The sequence below is a fragment of the Equus przewalskii genome, chromosome 25 (assembly GCF_037783145.1).
Source record: "Equus przewalskii isolate Varuska chromosome 25, EquPr2, whole genome shotgun sequence".
Lineage (NCBI taxonomy): Eukaryota > Metazoa > Chordata > Mammalia > Perissodactyla > Equidae > Equus > Equus przewalskii.
This window is the reverse complement of record NC_091855.1, coordinates 14,275,139-14,292,163: the sequence shown is the minus strand read 5'-3', so window position 1 is coordinate 14,292,163 and position 17,025 is coordinate 14,275,139. Positions and strand designations below refer to the sequence as shown.

The 17,025-nt window shown below is 48.8% G+C and overlaps 1 protein-coding gene across 5 annotated transcripts in view; it reads right to left on the bottom strand.

Annotated features, from left to right (window-relative positions):
* The window catches only part of RAD51B (RAD51 paralog B), a 672,513-nt gene that overhangs the window by 23,295 nt on the left and 632,193 nt on the right, over positions 1–17,025 (bottom strand). For 2 of the 5 annotated variants that reach the window (XR_011532983.1, XM_070594108.1), the window contains one exon: positions 6,045–6,520. The exons of 1 other annotated variant lie outside the window; for it this stretch is intronic. Coding sequence is in view for 2 of the 4 variants with exons in the window: in XM_070594108.1 (XP_070450209.1) it covers positions 6,372–6,520 (149 nt within the window). In the remaining 2 variants the exon portion in view is untranslated. Of the gene's footprint in view, positions 1–6,044; positions 6,521–14,933; positions 15,167–17,025 lie in introns of those variants that run through there. 2 more of the 5 variants (XR_011532982.1, XM_070594110.1) reach the window with 1 other exon arrangement.

Below are 17,025 nucleotides of genomic sequence, written 5' to 3'. Positions count from 1 at the left end.
CCCCAGTCCTCAGAAGAGCAAAGGATGGCTAAGCAGGACGGGCTCTAGTCGTTCATTTCTGATTCCAGAAGCAGTAGCTGAGAGCGAGCACTCAGACCTGTGGTGCCAATGGTCTGGTGTAGGTTTACTTGGGGACCACAGGCAATCATTTAACTGCTAGGCTTCTGATTTTACCATCAGGAAATAAACTGTACAACTTACAAGTCTCTAAATGTGCCATGTACTTTCATTTTTCCAATGCTGTCCCTTCCTGCTGGAAGCCCTCTACCCGTTCAGCTACCGGGCAAATTCTGTTGATTCTTCAAGCTGCATATCAATTGCTATATTCTTTATTTGTGTTCATATCTTGGCACCATTAACATTGTATGATGGTGATCTGTTTATTTGATGTCACAAGACTATAATTCCTGAGAGGGTAGGATCACCCTTTTATTCATTTTGGAATTGTTGGTGGTTAGCACATGGTAGCTATTCAATAATCACTGGAAAAATTGAACTGAATTATGATAAGGGTAATTGTTTCTATTTTCGGGTCATAGATTGGGTTTTGATCAATCACCAAGGACTTGTGAACAAGGCTATGGCATTGCATAACTCCAGGGAGGCCATTCACACGGAATATATGTGAATGGGGCCCCTAGAGCTATGCAATTTGGTAGCCTTGCCTATGAAACTCCTAGCACAGGCCAGGCACAATGGGGAATCCAAGTACTAGGAGCTTACACTGAAGTTAGAGAGATGGAGCTAATATGGAGGATGCAATAAGGGCACAGTCAAGGTGGCCCTGCCTGTGGGCACAGCAGAAGTCCCAGGAAAGGAGAGAGCTATGTGGACTATAGCGATTGGGAAAGGCTTTGTGAAGAAGGTAGATCCTGAACCATCCATGATGACTGGAGCAGAAAACAGAATAATAAAAAGAGGGTATGCAGATCACAGAGGATTTTTAGGGCAGTGAAACTACTCTCTATGATAGTATAATGGTGGATACATGTCACTATACATTTGTCAAAAGCCATGAAATATACAACACCAAGAGTGAACCCTAATGTAAACTATGGACTTTGGGTGATAACGATGTGTCAATGTAGGTTCATCGATTATAACAAATGTTCCACTGTGGTAGGGGACATTGATACTGCAGGAGATTGTACACGTGTGGGGACAGGGGGCACATGGGAAATCTCTGTACTTGCTGCTCAATCTTGCTGTGAACCTGAAACTGCTCTAAAAAATAAAGTCTATTTAATTCAAAAAAGAAAGTATGAGCCTATTTGGGATATTAATAAAAACAAGCATATTAAAAAAGGAGCAAGCAAAACACATGCGAAAGACAATAAACTACATGGCCCGACCAAAGACAGTGGAAGGGAGTGTACACTGGAGAGTAACGAGAAATTAGGTTGGAAAGGAAGGGTGGGGCCAGATGATGAAGACTCTTGAAAGCCAAGCAGAGAAGTTGGAACCTGACATTGGAGAACATACAGGGGTCTTGTAGGTTTTAGAGCTGAGAAATGATATAATGAAAATAGTAGCTGTAGAAGTGAGGTTTGATCAGTATTTAGAGAGAAGAGAGACTAGAGTTCCTCCCAGCTCAGTAGGTGTGTGCTATGATCCATGTCTGGCTGTGAACAGAGCTGTGGAAAATCATGGTTGATCTGGCAGCGGTGGGAAAGATACTTCAGTGCTCCACGAGCATGAGCTTTCTACAAATGGATCAAGATTACATCATGAGTAAAGCTGGCCTAACAGGACATGTGAGACAAGGGGTGCTCAGGCTTGAGGGGCTGACCTGGCTTTGCTGTTTACTTGCTATTTGAAATTTGGCCTTGGTGTTGTTTTCCTGATATCTAACAAGGACAGTAAATGAGACAGTTCTGTGGACAATGAGTCAGATTCACCTTCTTGTTTATTCTCTGAATTTTTAGGACAGAGTATAACAGATGAAGATGTGGTTTTCTTTATAAGTTGCATCTTGGGAGCCAGTCAGTCATTCCACAAATAGTTGTAGACTCTGAGGACAGAGCAGTGAAGAAAACAGACAGACTGTCTGCCCTCCCTCAGCTAGCTTTCTACTAAGAAGTCATGTAAAGTTAGTCTCTCATCCATCGTAGGGAAGGGTGAGTCTGAACTGCTTAATCTGAAGAAGCCAGGAGAGAAGGGTAACAAAAACCAGGGAAATGTGAGTGGCAGTCACCAAGAAGAAGGAGTGAACATACCTTGTTTTAGAAAAGTAGTCCTCATATTTTCCACCCCAACATACCCAAGGGATACAAACAGATATATCTGCCTCAGCAAGAGTGGCTTGTGGCCACCGTGGTACTAGGAAAAGATGGAAGTGGCGAATCACCCCTAGAGAGAAGAGATCCACATGCGCTCCCCAGCTGCATTGGGATAACCTGATGGAGTGAGACACGCAAGGAAGCAGTTACTTCCTCTTAGCATTCTGCAAAAATGCCATCTTTTCAGCAAGATCTTAAAAGACGACATTGACATGAAGATGTTAATTCCATCATGCAAGTACATTAGGGTGAACTCAAGAGTCAGTCTGTCCAATACATAATCAATATATTAACGATCAGGCATGAGATGAAGAGAGAAGTAGGGGTGGAGGAAAGGGAGTCAGCTTTCTCTATGTGCCTGCTCTGCCTGATATTGGAACTTGGCTATACTGCTCCCCAGTTCTTGAGAATTATTGTAAAACTGGGTCAATGGATCAAAGTCACAGAGTGGCAGATTCCACCTCGATATAAAAAAGGACTTCCCGAGGAGGAAAACTTTCAAACAATGGCTCAGATGTCTTTACAAAGTAGTGTGCACCCCATCCAGGAAGAACTCAAGCCGTAGGATGTTCATCTATTGAAACGGGGATGTTGGACTCCATGGCCAATCCCATCCCTCCAACTCACCAAATCTCAGATTCTGGTAATGGAAAGCAGAGGTCTGAATCTGAGGACCAGCCTTACCAAGAACCCAGCACCGATCATAGGAGCCCAAAGGCTGGTTTTTAAAACCAGGTGGTTTAAAAACTGAATGTCAACAGAATTGGTTCCCTACTGGCCCTTCATCAGCAAAGACTTAGCAGCCATTTCTGTGCACATGGCTGGCCACCACCACAAGGCTCCTTCCCAAGAGCCCAGCAGGGGCTGCTTGGAGGCATTTTAAAGATGGCCAAAATGGAGAAGCGAGAAAGCGAAGGGGCTAGTTCAAGGGAGAGCCTTACCGGGGATTAGGACACAGTGAGGTCTGCTCTCAAGGGGCTGTGCAGAGGCTCCCAAACAGAGAGTCCTGGCTCTGAGAGAGTCAGATCCCAACCGACCACGGGACCTCCTCAGCCTCCTCAGGTGACTGAACAAATGGCACTAAGTCACCTTTGGCTAGAGGAAGCCTGGTCTTCACAGGAGGGCCTGCGACTGGCCCGTGATAAGGCAGTGTGTCCTGTCTGGCTCCCCAACCGCACCCTCGCAGCTGGACCTGCTGTGGGCGCCGCAGAGTTCAAAGGCACGGCTTCCCCTGGACCCACATCAAGGACTAGAATGAGAAAAAGGTCCTCTGACCTTCTCATCACCAGGGATGGGACCACCTTTGTGTTGTGTGTGTGTGTGTTGAGGGGGTGTGGAGTTTTCCTGGCCCTATTGTGTTTTCATGCATTGGATGTAGAATATCTGAAAACAATAATCGGAAATGGAGTTTTTCACCTACCACCAGAGGCTGGAGCCTGGCCCAGTGTGGGAAAAGGCTGTGTTCACCCAGTGGGAACCTGGTGGCTCACATGAACCTGGTGGCTCACTAAGGGGCATGGCTGGGCTTTCCCAGCCCCCACCCCAAACTCTGGTGTTCTGAGATTCCCTTGACCAACCAGGCCACAGGCTCTGATTGGAAGTGCCCTCTGCCCACCAGCTCTCTCAAAGGGAGATGTCCACCTGGAGGCCAAACCTTATCCTCAGACCCATAATCCATCCGGATCTCAAGGTTTTCCACTTCAGCTTCAACCCAACCTGATAATCAAGATCATCCCAGGCCTGAAGTCCAGCCCTCTCCCGGGCTCTTGGGAAGGTGCCTTGTGATGGTGGCAAGCCATGTGGGGAGATAGTAGGATTTCCACCCATCCTGAGGTTAAGGTTCAGTGGGTGGTGGGTGCTGGTGGCGGAAGCTGATGCAATTTGTGGCCATAAGTAGGGGCTGGAGAGTCTCCTCCAATCCCAGCCCCCCTCAGGCCTGCACTGGTCTCCTCTCTGGGAAAGGGGAACACGTCACACTCTTTCTCACAGGCCTGTCCAGCTCTAGTATGGATTGCCTAGCTCCAGAGGCCTCCCGTTAACAGAAAGTGCCACAGCAATGCTAACAGGGGCCGTCCAGGCCTCTGCGGTGTGACCTCTCCTGAAAGGAGCCTGGCCAAGCTGTGGGCCAACACCCACAGGCGGAAAAGCAGACGGGGAACATTGAGGAAGGGAGAAATGAGAAGCACAAAGCTTGTACCAGAGGAATACTGGCCTCAGCCAGCCTTCCTGCAGGTTCTCTCGGCCGTTCTCCGTCAGTCCCAAGGTTTCCAGTGAAGAAAAATCGGGCCCCAAACTGATTATGGCCCAACTTCCCCGAAAGATGGAGATCATCCCTTTTCTGCCCCAAACACCGGGGGTGTGTGGGGGGGGGGGCGGGGGGCAAATGCTATTAATAACCTCGGCCCTCCCAGTCCACCCAGGGTGTGCAGGGCTGGAGCCTGCTCCTCGGACGCAGCCAGCTGTTCCTAAACAGGTTTGGGAAAGTGATCTTTGGCACATAATGAAAAGGGTGTGTATGGGGGGCGGGTACCCAAGAATTCTCTATCAGGGCCAATATTATTTTTAATTGCCAAGAATTGGCCAGTGGTTGTTCCTCAAGGCTACAGCACACAGGCTTGCCAGGGACTGGAAACCAATTTCAGAGGAGGTAAGAAAGCACGTCCCAAGGACTGTTCATTACCGAGCTGTCGTTTCTTATGGAAAGTCAGGTGACGCCTCAGAGTTTATACAATCCTCTCCCCACCACCTCTCCCTCTTTCGTTCCCTTCTAGAAAAGGAGCAGTGAATTTGAGCAATCTGGGAATTTGGTTTCTGCCTTCCCCCCGAAGCATGACCGATGGCCCATTTTTCAAGCCAAATCTCACTCCTTGCAGGCAGCTGTCAGGAAACCACAGAAGGTGCTTGAAGGAGCACAAGCAATGGCTGGTTCTAATCTGGAGAAAAAAATGAATTAACAAGGCAGCTACTTATGGAAGAATGTTTTCTTTTCTTCAGCCTCAGCCTGCATATTTTCACAACATGTGTACTCTGTTACCTTGTCACTTCCCTGTTTTCTTTGGGTAAATAACTGGGCTCTGGACTTAGGGGAAAAAAGAAAGAAAGAAAAGAAGCCAGCTCGAGAGTGTCTCTGGGAGGCCTGCCCGGCTGAGCTGAAAGGGAGGGAGGAGCGTGCTCTGGGGAGAGAGCAAACCCAGCCTGCCTTCTAGATGGGCTTTTCATTGAACTCTGCAAGTCACAGTGTGGGAGTCAGAGAAGGGAGGAGAAACCTGCTCCCTCAGCCTGGGGCTGGCAGGCCCTGGGGCTGGGGTAAAGAACTTTTCTCCTTCGCCAAGTCAAGTGGGGAGCCCTCTCTGAAACGACAGAGTCAACAAGGCATGCTGGGGCTCTTCTCCCAGCCTCTGCCTTCCCACTGGCCAGGGAGTGGCCAGGGTGAGGGAGGTTGGCCCTCTGGGGCTCCATCGTGAACCCTGGCAGGACTCAGGTCCTTCAGGAGAGCACAGGAGGAGGTCTTCCTCGGCTGCGATACCTGGCCAGTGTTTGGATGTGTGGGCAACGGTCTCCATTTAGAAAACGCCCAAAGGTGTCTGAGTGTCTGTTTCACAGAAGTGTCGCTTGGTCCTTCTTTACCTGTCTGGCCTAAGAATTCTCACCTGGGGATGTCCATGCCATACGTCAGACGACTACGAAACAACCCCGGTTTCACTGGCAGGATCCCTCTAGATGAGTGCCGTTGATGAGGGCGCCGGAGGACGACCAGAACGACTGTTTGCTCTGCTAATCAGGATCTTTTATTTATAAAGCTATAGCAACTGATCATTAGAACAGAGAGCCAATACTAATATTGCTCCTAATATTGCACAGCGTGTAAAAGCAGTTAGTTTACCACGTGCCGCGACACGTCTCTGGGTGCTGGCTCCACCCTGTGGGGGGAAACCAAGGCGGAGAGTACTCAGAGGCTGAGACCAGCACAAAAGTCCCCACAGTGGACATGGTGAAGGTGCAGGGGGATGAACTGGGTGCTGTCGGGGCCTCTGTGTACGTCATTTCCTTTCTCCATCTGCTCGGGAGCCTTTGATTCCGACCTTGACTTCCCTATCTCACCTTGTAGATCACACAGCCTTCGTCAGGCAGAGGCTTGGAATTCAAAATCCGGGTTTTGGGTTGCAAAGTTCTGGCCCCCACCTGTGGAGCGGTGCCTTCAGCATCACGGGGAGGGCTGTGAGTGTTCCGCAAGGGGTCACCTGGAGAGGAAGGGGCTGTGTTGTAAGCATTGCCTATTCCAAACTGGCGTTTGCAGGGTGTCGAGGGCTTTCTGAAGGGGAAAGAGGGAAAACCAAAAGCTTTCTGGGAACAGGGTGACAAGGACATTCATGGGCTATCCAAATTATTCATGAGGTCTAATTCTTCAAAAGACAGCTTCGGAGTGTGCTGTGAGGCAGACGGGAGCAGCCTGGACAAGGACAGCAGTTCACATCCATCGAGCCCTCCCTACTCCCAGGACTGCCAAGGACTTTGCACGTATTACCTTGTTTAATCCTCTTAAGAACCCTCTGAGGCGGGTACTATTATCCTCTTTTTCCAGATGAGGAAAAGGAGGCCCAGAGAGAGCACGTAGCTTGGTCAAGTCACCCAGAGAGACTGGACAAGTGACAGTCACACAGGCAGGTGATTCCAAAGCCAGTATTTTTATTCACCATGCTGTGCTGCCTCTGAGGAGAAGCTGAAGGGGCTCCCTCCTCAGAATTACCGCATTCAGGAGCGGCTCCCGTCTGGTTTGATGGCCCACCCCAGACCCAGGAGAAGGCTCTACTAGCACCCACATTGGCAGCAGAAGATTTAAACATCTCTCCAGTCGCTGTCCCAGCAATGATTCCCTGGGGAACCCTGCAGTGCTGGTCCCCGAGCAGTCACGCCAGTAACTGCCCTTTCTCTACCCAACCCCTCAGGCTCAAGCCCGGCCTACTTGGTTTATATTTGTGCCTCAGTCTGTACCCTCATATTTCTGGTCTTTGCTTCCTCCTAGTCACCTCCCCTAAGTGCCCCAGGCATGCTTTGCAGAGTAGAGGGCCTGTGTAAGCATGCCCGACCAAGAACTAAGGCATATTTCTCCAAGGGTGGCCCCAGACTACCAGCACCAGAATCCCCTAGGGTGCTTCCAGAATGCAGATTCTCAGGCTCTGCCAGAACCTCAATAAGATTTTCAGCAGTGAGACTGGAAATCTGCATTCTTAACAAACTCCCCGCGGGATTCTGATGCTCCCTAAAGTTTGAGGCCCACATTTAGGCTTTCTCCGAATTAGGATGCATTGAACACAAGCCAGACGTGGCCAAACAGAAACCAAGTAGTGTCACACCGAGCTCTGCCTCTGGTCCCTCAGAGGCTGTGGAGTGGCCACTGTGCAGAGAGCTCAGAGTTCAGTTGAGTACAGGCACGGGTGTTCTCAGATGGGGATGCTGGGGTGGGAGGAAGTGGGGAGTGGGAGAGGAAGGTGTAGGAGGCTGCGCAGGATCTGCCAATCCGCTTGGAAGTCCTGGATGGGCGAGGCCCTGGCAAAAGTGTTCTCCAGCAGAGGGTCCAAGCAGAACGCCTCCAGAATGCATTTAAAAAGGCCTTTCTGGGGGCTGGCCCCGTGGCCAAGTGGTTAAGTTCGCGCGCTCCGCTGCAGGCAGCCCAGTGTTTCGTTGGTTCGAATCCTGGGCGCTGACAGGACACTGCTCATCAAATCATGCTGAGGCAGCATCCCACATGCCACAACTAGAAGGACCCACAATGAAGAATATACAACTATGTACTTGGGGGCTTTGGGGAGAAAAAGGAAAAAATAAAATCTTTAAAAAATAAAGGCCTTTCTGAATCTAGCCCGCTCCTGCTGGATGATCCAGCAGGCAGGACAGAGAGCGAGTCAGGCTCTAGGGCTTTCGGAAGGGAAATCAGGCAGCCGTGCAAAGTGGAGCGAGCAGGGTGGATACCGAGGTGGGACCCGGGGGGCAGGGGGAAATGAGGGTAAGAGCCATTTCAAGGCTTCTGAAGGTCACCTTGAAGAGGCTTAGGAGAGAGGCAGCCCTGAGAAACCCCGAGTCCCCAACTCATTAATGGAAGACATCCTAGGCTGGCCACGGTGGCCAGAAAATGAGATAAAGTTTGGAATTTGAGAAAATGAAAAAAACTCCTTTATAAAATGGAAAAAGGAAAGTTCTTTTCCCCCTACCTCACCAGCAACTCCAGAACAACTGAACACAAAGTACTTTAAACTTGGCATGTAGTAAGACCCCCATGAAAACAATTTCTGAGCTCAGTTGAGGGGAAAATAGTGCTATTTTTGTGACCACCTATAACATCTGGGCATGCTCAGTGGAAGTAACTCAAGTGACTATTAGTCGGAAAAGTGGGGCAAGGAGGACACAGAGAAGGAAGCGGCGTGAGTGGGGGGTGCCTTTGGGTGTGTGGAGGCATGACTTCTACTTCTAGAATGATTTGAGTCTGTGTGGACTTGGACGAGACGCTTCGTGGCTCTGGGTCTGGGTTTTCTCCTCCAAAACAAGGGAATAACACTGCACAGCCGGCAGAGCTGCAGCCCTATGGCGCTGGGGGCCCCCAGGCCCACATACAGCACCTCCATCCGTGCCATGGCTTGAGTCTTCTTCAGAGTCCAGCCTGGGCACAGGCTTTTCCCACCATCTTTTTAGTGGGAAAACCACCAAAAAAGGATCAAGAGCAGCTCTACATTCTTCTTTAGATTAATACAATCAGGGCATTACTCAGAATTGCTCCAACGATTTGTATTCATAGAGCGTCATATGTACTTTCATTCATGTCATATAAATACTTATGTTTTGTCATACATCACATATAAGAATCACAAATATCTGTCATTTCTATTTATATAATGTCATATACATAGTGTTTTATATATTTTTATATATGTAATAAATATGACACTATATGAATACAACTCATGGGTATTTGTATATATATTACAAATACCTATTGCCTAAATACCTATTACATTATAGGTATATATAAGGAGATGCCTATTATATTATAGATATTTGTATATATATACACATGCATATATATGCACAGGTATTTGTGAGACACTATATAAAGACAAATCACAGATACACACACACACACACACACACACACACACAGAGTCGCTGGTTATAACCTAAGGCTTCCCAATCAAGTCATAGACGATAAACATTTGACTACTGTTGTGGGTTGAATTGTGTCCCCAAAAAGACATACTAAAGTCCTAACCTATGAATATGAACTTATTTGGACACAGGGTCTTTGCAGATGTAACTAAAATGTAAGTTAAGATGTGGTTATACTAGAGTAGGGTAGGCCCTTATTCCAACATGACTAGCAGCCTTGTAGGAAGAGAAGAGACACAGAGACAGACTACACAGGGAGAAGAGGCAGACACACAGGGAAGGCAGCCATGTGAAGATAGAGGCAGACACTGGAGTGATGTGTCTACAAGCCAAGGAGCAACAGGGATTGCCAGCAGCCGCCAGAAGCGAGGAGGAGGCAAGGAGGGATCCTTCTCTAGAACCTGCAGGGGAGCGTGGCCCTGCTGACACCTTGATTTCGGACTTCGAGCCTCCAAAACCGTGAGAGAATACATTTCTGTCATTTTCAGTCACCTAGCTAAGCACCAGCGTGTGGTACTTGGGTGGGTGGCCCTGGGCGACTGGCATGACTCCCCCTGCGGAGTGGAAGGAAAGCAGAGCCTTTGTGTCAGTCAGGCCCTCGCATCTGCTGAGCCCCCAGCTCTGGGCCCCTTTTCCCTCGCTCAATCGCTCTCAGGGGAAGGGGTGGGGCAGAGATTTTTAACTGTTTCCAACTGAAACCAACACTTGAAAGGTTACAGAGGCCCCTATACCCCCTGGTCTTCCCTGGTGATGGCTGATGGCTAAGGACACACTGCCACCACCCTAAGCCCAAGCTTGGTCATCTGGAAATGGGCTCTGAGAGAGGACCACACTTCACAGCCTTACTCTCCCTGCGCCATTCCCTCCCGGCGCCAGCACATGAGGCTTTGAGCTCTCAAAGGGTGGTGGAAATTTATGGTTAGAATGCCTTTACATCAGAGTTCCTGCTGTTAGAGACTTTTTTTTTTTCACTTTAATGGTACACAGGAATTCTCCCCCCTACCCCCACCCCCACACACATCTTTTTAAAATTTGCGCCTTTTTTTCTGGCTGATTTCCTATGGTGAGGGGGAGGCTAGGAAATGCCCAATAAATCATCTGTCTGTCCTCACTCAATTGAAAGGCAGGAAACGCAGAGAGCAGTCCCCTTACCTTTTCCACTTTGCATATAACAAGAGCTATCAGGGCCCTTTGAAAGGCAGCCCCTCTGACAGCAGTATTAATTCTTCAAGGCCACTGGAGTTGTTTCTAGGGACCAGACCCAAAGCGGGAGGGCATGTTGGGGATGTTGACTGCCTCTGCTACCAACCCCTCAGATGGGCAACTTCTCCAGAGCTTGCCCTGGGAGGTCGATTCAGTCAGCAATGATTTAAGGGGCTCCTTGGGCCCGGCACGGTAGCAAATCTGTGTAGGACAAAAGGGATTTTAATCCCTAGTCCTTGTCTTTAAGGAGTTTACAATCTAGATGGTGCAACAGCTAAGTCATGTACATCAAGATAGTGACCCCATATAAGGGAGTTTATGGAAAATGTCCAAGGAGAGGTTGGGGTGGATGTGGGGAAGAAGAGAAGATGCTGCCCGATGGCCAGCAAAGCCTTCCTGGAAGGTGAAGAAGGCTCTGGGCAGAGGCATGAAGATTAGGTAGGGTTAGAAAGAAGGAGGAATGGCACTGAAGATGCTGGGGACCCCTGAGAACAGCACATAATGGGGTGAGAGAGGCAGGAGAGACTTCTCAGGGTACAGTAAGACACTTAGGGTGTGAAGAAAAGGTCGGGGGGGCGGATGGGAAGCAGGCTGGAAAGGTAAGCAGAGTCCTTCTCGGGGCGGTCCCGAGAGCCCAGCTGAGGATTGTGGATGATGGAGTGACAACTGAAACTGTGCTTGTCCCCTTTGTAAACCTGCTGGCCCTCCCTGGAAGATGCCTCCGCTTGGCCTCGCACTCAGAGAAACCCGTGCAACTCCCAATGCTTCCAGGCCTAATGTGATCTCCACTGTAGGTTTTCTCGAGAGGCTGGGCAGGCGTTTTGTACAGTGCATGTCACAGCAAATCCCCTAAACCTCCTGGGACATTTTCTGCTTCAGTTTCACACCCTAAAATTAGCCCTCATTCTCTCCCTTTGTCTTTTTCTCTTTCTAGCCACCTCCCTTTCTCAGACTGCCCCACCCCCGAGGGTCCCCTCACTGTTATGGGCTCTCCCTTCACTCCTTCCTCTTCTGACTTTTCCTTCTCACCCATAACTCCTGACACCTGCCTGGCACCTGTCGTTCAGGACAGGTGAGCCCCTCCTTCAGGAATTAGAGACGCCTTCTGCTGTGTCTGCTTTTCTCCCACGACTAGCCCTCTAGCTATCCTGGGGCTACAATCCTCCCTCTGGCTCTGGCTTTTAGGAACAATCTGGGAGGGTGTCTAGGAGTGCTCTGCAGGGAAGTGGGGCGTGGGAGGAGGGTGCAGACAGGACAGCAGTTAGGAGGCCATTGATTCCTGGGGTGGGCCTCAGCAAGGCCCTGGGAAGGAAGAGACTCCAAAAACAGGATAGGAAACTCAGACCCAAAAGTGGCCCTGGGTCTGGACAGACTTTCACATTTGAGGTCTGTCCCCCTTACCTGACTGGGAGCCACGCGCTTGTGTCTGTCCTGTTCACCACAGCTTCTCCAGGCCTTAGCATAGCACCAGACACATGTACACGTACGCGGTACATACCTACTGAAGAAGTGAACGTCGGCTGAAGGATAACTCAGCAGCGCCCCAACCGAAGAGAAGGGAGCCTCCGCAACCCCATGGCAGGTGACAGGGTTCAGGACATGCTACCCCAAAATATGGCCCCTTGGCATATCAAACATTTTAAGCTGAAAGAGTCTGAGAAAATGTAGGAGGATGGAGGTCACTCTGACCTTCCTCTCGACCCTTCTCCCCTGAAACAGGTCACAAGACCCTCATGTGAGGGTGCTCTCCGTATACCCAGAGGTATATCTTGTCTCTGAAGACAAAGGGACGCGGAGAAGAATCCTAACAACAGGCCTTGCTGGGTCCCCCCAGTTTACCACATTCCCCTCATGTTTCTTAAGCTGTCAGGTTCCTCCATGACCGCCCACTCTTCATCAAACCTAGCATGAAGGTACTCAGATCGAACTGTTTCTTCAGGTCTTCACTTCCTTATGAAGGCTCCCTTGTCACATAAAACTTATATTAAATAAATTTGTATGCTTTTCGCCTGCTAACCTGTCTTTGTCAGTTTAATTTTCAGACCCAGCCAAGGGACCCTAAGAGGGTCGAGGAAAACTTTTTCCTCCCCAACTCAAGTCAACGAGCAGATGTCCCAGGGTTCACCTGCACAGCTGTCGGCAGAGGAGGCAACTCCAGCAGGTGGAAGAGAGAGAGCCTCACTCCACCTGGGTCCCCCTAGCCTGCCTTCCATGTCCCCCATACTGATTCACACCTGGATAGAATCATAGACAGCACTGGGGACACCCTCCGAGGCCACGAGTCCTAACCCCTACTAGATGGGCAAGGAGGCCTGGCTGGTGCAGGGTGTGACTCACCACTCCGCTTCCCTTGAGGACCAGTGTGGGGTTTTCTTTCCCCACAATATCTGCTTCATGGACTGGATGTCAAGGCTTAATGTGTTATCTCTTCCAGAAATATTTTAATTTTAAAAGATGACTGTGATGAGCAGATAACATTTAATACAGGAGAAGGGAAGGAGAGAAAGGGAACCAATGCGTATTGATTCCCTATTACGAACTAGTCACAGTGCTAACGCTCTTATGAGTTTTTTATTTATTCTAATTCTTCTACTGCTATTCATTCAACGATGATTTTTTTGAGAACCGACTGTACTCCAGGCACGTTCTAGGCATGGAAACAACAGGGAACAGACCAGACAAAGATCCTGTGCTCATCACACTTGCATTCTAGTAGAGAAAACAGACAGGAAACAAGAAAAAGAATAGGATATTAGAAGGTGATCCAGACTGTGGAGAAAAATAAAGCAGGGGAGGAAGACAGGAAGTGCCAGTGGTGGGGGTTGGTGGTGGGAGGGTGCTATTTAAAACAGGTAGTCGGAGAAGGCACCACTGAGAAGGTGAGGTTCAAGCAAAGGCTTGAAGAGGTTAGGGAAGAGCAGTTGCCACATCTGCGGAGAAGATTCCAGGTGTGGGAATCACCCACAAAGGGAGCGTTCCTACAGCAGGACCGTGTGTTTCTGTTTAAGGCACAGCCAGGAGAGGTAGGTAGAACCCCAGGCCTGCTCTCTAAAATGGAGAGAACTGGCTTTTCCTGGTAACTCCCCAGGTTAATTCATCTTGCTAAGGAGGTCAAGGTCTCAAGCACAGGATATATTTGTTTTCCAACCAAAGTCATCTTGCAAGGACAGTAGAGATGGTTGCAAGAGAATGGATTAATGCTCACTGCTCTGTCCTTCATGGCATCTGGAGCCTGATCCCACTGCTGCTACCTGCCTGCACTTAGACAAGTCATGTTCCCTGGGCCTGAGTTTTCTCTTCCACAAAATGGGAGATACATTTAATAACGCCCATGCCAAGAGATCGGCTGATGTATCGGATAAAGCACTTTGAAACTGTAATGTGCTGTAGACGTTGTTCATTGTCGTGATTATTATACCATAACAGCAACTCTGGGTCTATGTCCAGCTCATGTTGTAAGGCCATTTCAGTAGGCACATTTCTTAGTTCTGTTTGCTAGGTTGCAAAGATTATTTTTACTTAGGTGTTGTAGTAATCTTACTATTTGGGGCAGGAAAAGATTCCATGAGGCTCTGAACTTCGGCTGGATCTGTCAGGCCATTCCCAAATCTGAGAGGATCCTACTATCCCCACCCGTACCCTGACCTGTTCCCCCACGCCACTGGGCTTCTGTTGCCCAGCCTTACCAGAGAGAGCTGTGTGTCTGTGCTAAATCGCACGACGTGACCTCCACTGGGCTCTCCAGGCTGCCGGATAATTTTCATCCTTTGGTTACGTCCTTGTTTGCTTTCTGTGGTGAGAGCTCCAAACCCAAGACCAGACCACGTCCTCCCCTGCAGCCTGGCTGTGGCCACACTAAGGGATGTACAATGTGGGCTCTTCCCTGCCTGGACATCCTGACCAGACCTCGGTCTACCCTTACTCCACCCACTTTTTCTCGATCCGGAGCCAGCACCATCTTCCAGTGGAGGGGAGGACTTCTTGTGCTGGCGGCCTCATAACACTTTCCATAGAAATAATCAGTGACCCAAAAGGATTCATGAAGAAGGACGTTGATTGCTGTACTGTTTCTAATAGCAAAAACTGGGAAGCAACTCTCTGCCACAAAAGGGGATTGGTCACACTGACTATGGGCACAGCCATGAGATGGCAAGGAAAACTTTTTAAGTAGTACAATCTCAGTTTAGCTAAATGCCAAACAAAATCGGCAGCAACAACCAACACAAACATGTGCATAGGGGAAAAAAGACTGGAAGGAAATATTCAAAAATATAGACAGTGATTATCCTTAGGTGACGAATTTATGAGTGATTTTTACTTACTCTTAGTACTTTAATATATTCTGAAATTTCTATTGTAAGCACATAGTATTTTTATAATTAGAACAAAAAAAGCAAAAATATTATTAACAACATTTCTCTATAGAAAGCTTCATACGATTCAGTTCTTGTTGTCGGTTTAACTGCAGCCTTTCCTGGGTGGTGTCTGGTTGACAGCTGCACAGTAACTCTCGTTACTTGTAAGAACTAGAAGCAAAGAAAACCATAACCAATTAACATTACAGCGGGAACTGAGGCATGCAGCACGGAAATGCCTCAGCGGGCGCATGTGATTACTAATTTTTTTTCCATTGTGGGACAGGTGTTTAGGGGAATGTGCCAAATTTGCTCCAGATAATTTATTTTTTAAAATACCATGATTACATCATTTTTCTGCCTCTGTTTTCATGGGAACTTATAACATGCAGAACCATTCAGTTATGGAGATTTCATTCTAAGTCTGTTTAATCTATTTACCTGAGGCCCTACTGTGTGCCAGTACTGGGGATCCCAGGGGTTATCTCCAGTGGTTCTCAGCAGGGGATGATGGGCAACCCTCACCAAGAGCTCTGGAATTGTTTGGGAGTCTGTGATTGTCAAATGGCTGAAGGAAGGGTGCTATTGATTTGGTGGGTGAGGGCCAGGGGTGCTAAACACTCTACAGGATGTGGGACCGTCCTATGTAACCAGGAATTGAGCTCCCCCCAATGCTGGCGGCGGAGGGGAAACATGACGGGACAGTCGAGTGCAGACAATGTCTGGGAGGGACAGAGAGAAAGGAGGGCAGCTGCTTCTCGGCCCCAGCCCAGCATTCAGGTTCAGGGTTATTGAATCCCCCAGGTTTTCCAGCAAAGCCAGAAATGTAGATGATGATGTAACATTTCCCGATTTTTAAAAACACTGTGTGGGCCAAACAAAACACATCTGGGAGCCAGATTCAGCCCTCAGGTTGCCAATTTGCAACCCTGGCTTAGGGAAAGACACAGTCCCTGTCTTCATGAGAGCAGTATAACAGAGCCCTTATGAGTTCAAGTTCAAGTTCCAGAGTGGACAGACCCAGGTTCCAGTCACAGTTCTGTCACTCACTACCTCCAACCTCAGGCAAGAGAACGTCTTCTGCGCCTCGCTTTCTCACTCCATGAAACAGAACTAATGGGAATGCTCATTGGTTTGTTACAAAGACTAATCCAGGCTGAAGTCCCCAGTGCCTCGCACATGGGAAGTGCTTAATGTAGTAGAGCTATTATTATTATTATTAAGGATATCACGGTCTAAATAAGCACTTACTGTGTACGGCACACTGTGCTGGGTACTGAGGGCTTATGAATAAGTATGAGAGAAAGACCTTGACCCAGAGGTGTTTTCATTTTGGAAAGAAAGATAAACCCTGGAAATAAATATTGTGAGCTGGTCAGATATAAGAATGTGACCAACATCAGACAGTTATAGGACCTCAGAGGCGGGCACTTCTTGTGAAGGAGGTGGTGGGGGGAGTTGGGGTCCAGCCAGACAGAGACGGAGGGGGAGGGAGCAGCCTAAACAAAGACCAGAGGACAGATTATAAAATCATTCTAGCAACCGAGTGCTTTTCACATGCCGGCTCTCTCTAAGTCCTCCACGGAGTTGTAAACAGGCTCCTCTGGCCTCATACTTATGAGGGACAAAGCACGAGACTGGAAAGGTCCCCTGGAGTCAGGGCATGGGGGCACTGACTGCTAGGCCAGAGCATGGAAGAGAATTTAATTGGTTGGCAGGGGAGTGGAAACAAGGAAGTGACATGCAGGAGCAGTAATCTGGGGTCAAGTGCAGTGCGGAGCGGAAGTGGAGATGGGGCAGCAGACTTGTGCGGAGGCCACGCGTGGGGCCTGGGAATGGGTGGGGAACCCTGTGAAGGATGCTTTCTTTACCAAGTCTCTTGATGGACCAAATTTGGATGACGGTGGGGGATGCCGTCAAAACTGCCTGCGGGAGGATAACGGGAATTTTATACGGGGAAAACAGTTGTAAACTCTTGTCTTGTTCTCCTGGCTCTCATTCCCCGCTCTCCACCAGCATGTTCCTGCTCT